Source organism: Melanerpes formicivorus, unplaced genomic scaffold (assembly GCF_026170545.1).
Source record: "Melanerpes formicivorus ecotype bairdi unplaced genomic scaffold, bMelFor1.0.p_v2 SCAF_119, whole genome shotgun sequence".
NCBI classification, from domain to species: Eukaryota; Metazoa; Chordata; class Aves; order Piciformes; family Picidae; genus Melanerpes; species Melanerpes formicivorus.
Window position 1 is genome coordinate 611732 of NW_027142471.1, and position 7335 is coordinate 619066.

Consider the following 7335-nt stretch of genomic DNA (forward strand, 5'->3'; position numbering starts at 1 on the left):
TCCCCTTTTTCTTTACCCCCCTTTTTTTCCCTTTTTTCCCTTCCCTTATCTTTTCCTCTTCTTTCCCCTGCCCTTTTCTTTGAATAGGGAAAGGAGAAGGGGGAGTGGGGGAGGAGTTCTTGGTCTTGTCCCTATCTGAGCTCTTAAATCCCAGTTAAGGCTCAAACCACAACAAGCTGTCACAATTCTGGATGCACTGACAGCAGCTGCACCTGCAGGGCATGGGAGGCTACTTAACTATAAACAGAGACTGTTTCTATGCGTTAGAGGTTACTCTGCTGGATGCGGATGCTTTGAACTGAGTGTTAGCATGTGGAAAGCACGTGGAAGATACTTTGTAGCTGTTGCTTGTGGCAAGATCGGGCTCCAGCAGATGACTGTCGCGGGACTGGTTCCTAGGCTGGTCTGGATGGTGGTGCTGGGTGGCTCTCTCCGCAGCAGTGGAGAGGAGATGGAACCTAGGCTTAGCTTGTAAGCAGGTTCCCTTGCAGGACTCGGCAGGTTCCCTCCAGACGATAAGGAGCAGTCCTGCAGGGTCGGCCCCGCAGGGCCGGTCTCGGGACAGGGTCGGCACTCAGAGTCGACTCGCACGGCAGGGTGGGGCAACGGTTCCCGATAGGCGGGCTCGGAGGCTTCCGATTGGCCACGGCAGCAGGCGGGGCTGGACGCAGCGGGGGGATCAGTCGTGCTGCAATGGGCTCGGGGCTGGCATGGAACGGCCCTGGGGAAGAAGCGCGGCTACGTGAAGTGGAGGCTTCCCGTTTACTTGGCTCAAAGGAGCAGCGGGACCCTCTCAGAGCAGTCCCGGCTTTGCTGCACGGACAGTGCTCTGGATCTCCCTGAGGTTTACAGGGCTCGGAACGGCAAAGGTGACGGCTCCTCGCCCACGATAGCGGGGTAAGGCAGATGTGTAGACTACCGAACTCGGTAGTCCTTCTCCCCGACAGCTGGGCAGATCTTGCCCTCGGGGGTCCAGTCCTCTGGAGGCACGGTGGTCTCTCCTGGTTGGTGTGCCTGGCCGTAACGGCACTGGGCTTCTCGGGTTCAGCGAAGGTCCCTCCTCTGGAGATAATTCTCAGGGCTAAGGCTCAACGGGCCTGCCTGGATACAGGCTTCTTCTCGTCATGCACAGGCTTCCAGTTCGCTTGCACGTATGAGAGAGAGAAGAACTAATAGCAAGGAGCTCAAAGGCAGAGGCTATGGCACGAGCATTGTCCTCTCGAGTAAGGAGAGAGACAAAGTGAAAGAGGGGGCAACTTGTTTACCAACTGAGGTAATACTTATAGGTTCCTCGAGGCTGGGTTTGACCAGTGGGCACTCTTGTAAACAGCTGGCTTCAGCCTATAGAAAGCATGAAGCTAGAAGTAAGCCCATTCTTGGTAATCGCACGAGCATCCCAGGTGATGGGTGCGTGCAGGTGTCCATGCCGGCCTGGCTAATGCCTTGGTTTTTGTCGCCCTCATGAAGGAGGGGAACTTGTCCACATGGTGGGACAAGATTCAATATGTGGGCATAGTGTACCTTCACCACATGGAGCAATCTCCCACGTGCTCAGAGCTGAATAAAGAAATGCTGCCTCTTACGCACACTGGACTCTAAGACGGTTTTTGATCCTGGCATCCACTCTAGCCATCCTTACCTGGCCTGCATTATTGTGAGTGGTGTCAAATTCTCTGGCTTTGCTTTTAAAGGTGTATGCTAAGAAAAATTCTAAGCACTAGACCAGCAGTGGGACATTTGGAGGCTGCTAACTTTTGGGATGGAGGTGTGTTTTGGTATTCTAATGATATTATAATGAGCAAAGGTCACAAAAGGGGCAACATTTTGTCAAAAGACAAAGGTGTGTTGGCCAGGGTAGCAGATTTGCAGCTTCTCAGTTCTGTGGTACCATCCAGGTCCCACTCCTGCAGTGATCAAACCAAGCCCAACTGTGGTGCTTAGACTCCGCTCCACCCTCTGTTTGCAGGTTGTGTTGCCCCGGGAACCAGCATGGAATGGATTCCTCACATACCAATCAGTCCTTTCTGCCCTGGAAACCTCTTGGCTGCTATACTTCTCTGTAGTGTGTGAACAATGCCCTGCATTTACCACAAACTCCATTTCTAATTCACCTCCAGTCACTATCCACACATTTTAGCACATCATGTGGACAGGAATCCTGACAAATGCTGTCCCCAAAAGAGGACCTGTGAGCATATGGGAAGCCTTGTGGAGGTCAAGATTTCCACAAGGACTTTGGGATGAGTACTTCCCTTGCTTTGGGTGGATCTGTCTGGGCAAGGTAGATCAGAAGATGCTGTTAGCAAAGGGTCTAGGAACTGGGAAAGGGTAATTGGCCCTGAAGATGATCCCCAGTCCCTACTCCACCTGTCCATTACTCCACTGCCCAGATCTAAAGACCTTCACTTTCACACCTGGTCACTGGCAGCAGGGACAAGACCCCTCTGCAGCACAGCACCTGCCAGGGCCCTCTGTTGACTACCTGTGTAGGGCCAAGGTGTTCCCAAGCTGGTGTTGGTACCAGCTGGAGCTGGCCAAGTACAGGAGTCCCCTGTCCCTATCAAGCCAACAACGCTTTGGGTGCAGGCACCCACAGGACCATACCTAGGGTGGTCAGCTGAAGCAGCCAATAGGATACTGCAGTCAATGCTTAAGTTGTGGCCATGCTATAAGGGGTGGTGTGGCACAGGCAGGTGCAGAGGTTATTGCTGTGTGTGGCAACAGGTGAAGTGGACTTTATTCCTGGGACTTGCTTTATGTGCTTCTTCATTAGTGCTGTTGTCATTCCTGCTGCTCCTTTATTCCTTACCCTGTTCACCTTAGGCCTGCTGGGTTTTGCATTTTGCTCCCCACTTCCCATCCCATAGTAGGGAGAGAAGCAGCTGGCAAGTGCTCTGCAGGGATGTGCTGCCAGTTTGGCATGAACCACAACACCTGGCTGCACTGGTGACTTCGCTGCCTGCTTCAAATGCCCATGGTGCCTGTGAGCTGTAAGATAGACCATGGGTGGAGGCTTCATCGTCGGGTTGAGCACAAGGCAAGAATGCTGAGGGACAGATGCCAAGAAGGTATTTCCCCAAGGTAGCTAAGCTAGGGTGAGACATCCACTCAGCAGAGCATCCCTCAGCATCAGTGACCATCAGTTCATTCCTGAAAATTGGAAACTAACTGACCAGGTGGCAAAGTGACAAAATCCCCTTCAGGGAGTCCCAGGCTCCTCTTCCTCCACCTTTTGCCCAGAGCAGACTGGGAGAGTTTCCAGAGGAGAAGAAAGGACTTGGAGGCAAAGGCTTGGATGCAGCACAACTTTAATGAGTTTAGAGATGAAAAGAAAGTGGCTGACAGGCAGCATCAGGGGTTCCACCCACTAACATGGTATGGAGCTGTTGCAGAGAGTCCATCTGTGTGGCCTGTAGAGGGTAGGAGGCCACGAGGTCCCTACTAGGATGTCACTGGGATTAAAACAACGGCAAAGGGAAGAGACAGAGAGGAGAGTAGAAGGTAGGAATAATGGCCTGGAGCTCTATCTTCTGTCCAGCACTGAGTATTGTGACCTTGGAAGTTCTTGGCCAAGGCTGTTGCCAGCAGCTCTAGCAGGGGCGGCAGGGCCTGCAAGAGTAGCGGTTGGTGATGCAGGAGAGGTCAAAGCCCCCAGAGTTGATGGGCACTCCCTCAGAGCTGAGGATGCTGCCAACAGCAGCAGAGGTGGAGGAGCCCACAGCAGTGTTCTGAGGGAAGGAGCTGAGGATGGGTCCAGGCAGGGTCACTATCACAGCAGATGGTTGGATGGCAACGGTGGAGTCCTGGCACCTGACACAGCAGGGCTCATTGCAGCTGTTGGCCAGTGGGGTTGGGCCGCAGGGCTGGCAGGGCACGCAGGGGTTGCAGCAGGACATGGCTTGGAGCTGGGTGTTTGCTTGGGAGACAGAACAGAGGGAAGCATAACACAGGTAAGAAGCAGACCTAAACTACAGTGAAGCCAAGGTCCCTCACAGCCCAGCATACACTGCACCAGTCAAAGGCCAGCAGTCTCTCTGCAGAGGTCCTCTCTCCCCTTTCCTCCCCCAGCAGAAGTAGCTCCCAGCCCTGCCCTAGGACAGCCCCTATCAGCTGAGACATACACTGAGGAGAGAGACCTGATGTTGAAGAAGGAGCAGAGGCTTCAGACTCACCTGATTCTCGAGGAGGAGGAGAGAGAAATGACTGAGGGGGCAGAGAGCTGGGCTGCCTTTTATAGCAGCGCTGCAGTGCCTCAGGCCCAGAGGCAGCTTTGTGGAAGGAAGAATGCTCTGAGCAGCTCATGACAAATGCAAACCATCCCAGCTGATGGCTGCATCCTGGTTTCCTGCTCTGCTGCCGCTTCATTGCCTGACTTCTGCCACATCCTTTCCCATCAGAAACCTGCTGTAAGTGCTGGAATGAGAGTCCCAAGGTCTGCAGCACACACATGTCAATGCATGTTTTGATCTTCTGAGGCTCTTTCCAGACCGTTCTATGATTCTACAGAAGAAGTCAAAAGTTGGTTGGTTTTTGTTTTTTTTTTTAAATTTCTTAAAGGAGAGCAGCACTGAGAGGATGAATTCTGATCAAATCTGTTTTGGAGACACTGAGAACGGAAGGACTATGGTCAAGTGAAAAGGCTGATTTGAGTTTGGATGAGATGGGGCGTGACAGTGTTGTAGGAAGTTTACAGCTTGGGCTCGATGGTCCTTGAGGTCTCTTCCGACCTTAGTGATACTGTGATATATTGATTCCTGAGGGGTTCCTGAGCAGAGGGAGAAAGTGCACAGTGCCTGGTGGGCTGAGTGGGAGAGTTGGTGTCAGCAGGATTTGGTGATGCTGACCCTTGTGTTTGTGAGAGCTGCAGCCTCAGGGTACTTGCGGAGATACCTCAAGGATGGAGACACTGCCCAGGTGTTGTAGAGGAGAATGTATCCAAGGGGCTGGTGCATCCCCCTGTGTTCCTCACGCTGTAACTAGAGGAGTCCTAGAGTTCCTGCATTTGCTTTTCTTCTCTTGTGGAGCCTGGGACAGGAGCATGTTCTGGTCCCTTCCTGTCCAGCTGCAGGTCATGGAAGGACTAGATGCTGCCAGCTCCGCACTGATGGAGTTCCTAACGACCCCTAAGAAAGGACAGCATTTTCTGTTCAAGGCTGAGTGCGCCTTGAAACCATCCACTTCTCCTGGGGCTCCCTTTTCTCTCTGAGGTTCTGCAGTTTTCTGATTTCCTAGGCAAAAAGGGAGAGTGTAGCTTCTGCTGCTGCAGGTGATGACAACTGTTATTGTTACAGAGATCTGAAGAAGGCTCTTGTACATGCTAAAGATATCTTTGGAGTCTGGCTCTGCTCTGGGAGTGTAACAGGACATGAGATTGTCCAGATACTTGGTGGCTGATAGGCCACAGATATTACCTTGAGTTAGCTTTGGTAAATACAGTGCTGAAAAAACTCACCTCTGAGAGGAGACTTTACATAAGGAGCTGGGCAGTCATTAACACATGCAGAAAGAAACTTCTCTTGCACAAGCTCAGGTGACCAATCGTTCCCTTTGGGGCAGCTCATTCTTTGTTACTGTTTCTGTACAAAGCCCAATGCGTCTCTGGGCAGCTGAGCTGGCTGTGGTTAGACACCTGGCACCTGATCCTGCAGAACAGAAATAAAGACAAATCTCTCCACTCAGTGAGTTGGTTGGTGTCTGGCAGCCTGGGTGAAGAGCCCTGATTTAGGGACAAAAACAACAACAGCCCAACCTCAACCGCACAACACCCATCCTATTGGTGGAGGTGGGAGAAGTGGGACTCCCTCTCCCTCCCTTGCTGACTCTGAGGTTAGGCTGTGAGGCTGTCAGGTCTTCATCACAATCAGGATGAATAGCAGCTGGCCCTTGGAGACTCACCAGCACACACTGGGTGCCTTTATTCTGCAGAGGGAGTGCTTTCAAATTTGGGTTAATGTCAGGGTCTTGTCTTCCCATTTCCTGTAGCTTCAGAGAGGGCAGCCGACCTCAAAGGAACCTCTCATGACTCTCCTGCCTGCACTGCTGCATTCCTGACCTGGAAATGCTGAGGCCTTTCCTCCCAGGGCACAGAAGAAGCTTTAGCTGGGGTGTGGTCCTGACACAAACCTGGAAATGAAAAGGCAGCAGTGCAGGAAATGAAAGCACAGCCATGTCCTTAGCTGTGATGCTTTGCATTCAAGATGAGCTTGTGCAAAAATTGTTACCTCTGCCAAGGTGCCTCTGGTCCTGCGGCAATGAGGGGCAGGTATAAAAGGCAGCCCAGGTCCTGCTCTCTCATCCACTTCTCCTGCCTCCTTCTCCTTGGCAACCAGGTGAGTCTGGAGCCCCTTCTGCTCCTCTTATGTGACCTCCACTCAGCGGCTACCTCAGCTGCTGTTGCCTTTCTCATGCTTTGGGTCTTGGAGGGCCTTGTCATGAGGGAGGGGAGCAGGGTCAAGGTCTGGACCATGTTGTGATGGCTTCTGGTTTGTACACTAGGGGAGGGGTTGCATGGGTCAGGCTGTTCAGATCAGGCTGCTCTTTGTAAGGCTCTGGCAGGTTGATACAGTAAAGATGGTAATCCTCTTGGCAGACTCTCCATCTTCTCAGGGGCTTTGGACTTGATGATCTGTGGAGGTCCCTTACAGCCCCTGACATGCTGTGATTCGCAGACATTGAAGGCCTTGGGTTCTTTGTGACAGCATGATCAGTTTGCTCTTCAAACTTATTGTGACCTGTGAAGCATGCCTGTGTCCTGTCCTTTGTTCCAGGTTCATCTCCAGGCCCAGCCATGTCCTGCTACAACCCCTGCGTGCCCTGCCGGCCCTGCGGCCCAACCCCGCTGGCTAACAGCTGCAACGAGCCCTGCTGTGTGAAGTGCCAGGACTCCACCGTTGCCATCCAGCCCTCTCCTGTGATAGTGACCCTGCCTGGACCCATACTCAGCTCCTTCCCTCAGAACACTGTTGTGGGCTCCTCCACCTCTGCTGCTGTTGGCAGCATCCTCAGCTCTGAGGGAGTGCCCATCAACTCTGGGGGCTTTGACCTCTCCTGCATCACCAACCGCTACTCTTGCAGGCCCTGCCGCCCCTGCTAGAGCTGCTCTTATTGGCCTCTGTGTGGGGCCCCGAGGCACTCAGAACAGGCTGGAAGACAACTGGAAGGCAGGCTGAAAACATGGCAAATGTTCAGCTTTCCTGACTCCCACTTTCACTTTTTCTCTCTTTTTCGGTCATAATTCACTCCTTTCAAACTGCTGTGTGGCCCTCAGAAACCCACCTGGGGGGACCCTTGAGCCTGTCTCCTTTTTCCAGGCTGGCCTCAAATTTTCTGTATGGG

General features: G+C 52.8%; 1 protein-coding gene across 1 annotated transcript; it reads left to right on the plus strand.

The window, feature by feature from the left end:
- The first annotated feature begins 1153 nt into the window (after window positions 1-1153).
- Window positions 1154-7093, plus strand: LOC137456250 (feather keratin Cos1-2-like). Its single transcript, XM_068167548.1, has 2 exons — window positions 1154-1223; window positions 6768-7093. The coding sequence occupies exons 1-2, from the start codon at window positions 1154-1156 to the stop codon at window positions 7091-7093; spliced, it is 396 nt and encodes a 131-aa protein (XP_068023649.1).
- The last annotated feature ends 242 nt before the right edge of the window (window positions 7094-7335 follow it).

Bases quoted from the DNA above. Each gene is read 5' to 3' on its own strand.
- LOC137456250 (XM_068167548.1), top strand. From the start codon at position 1,154: ATGAGAGAGAGAAGAACTAATAGCAAGGAGCTCAAAGGCAGAGGCTAT. The intron at 1,224-6,767 runs GTAAGGAGAGAG...CCTTTGTTCCAG, and splicing joins CACGAGCATTGTCCTCTCGA to GTTCATCTCCAGGCCCAGCC.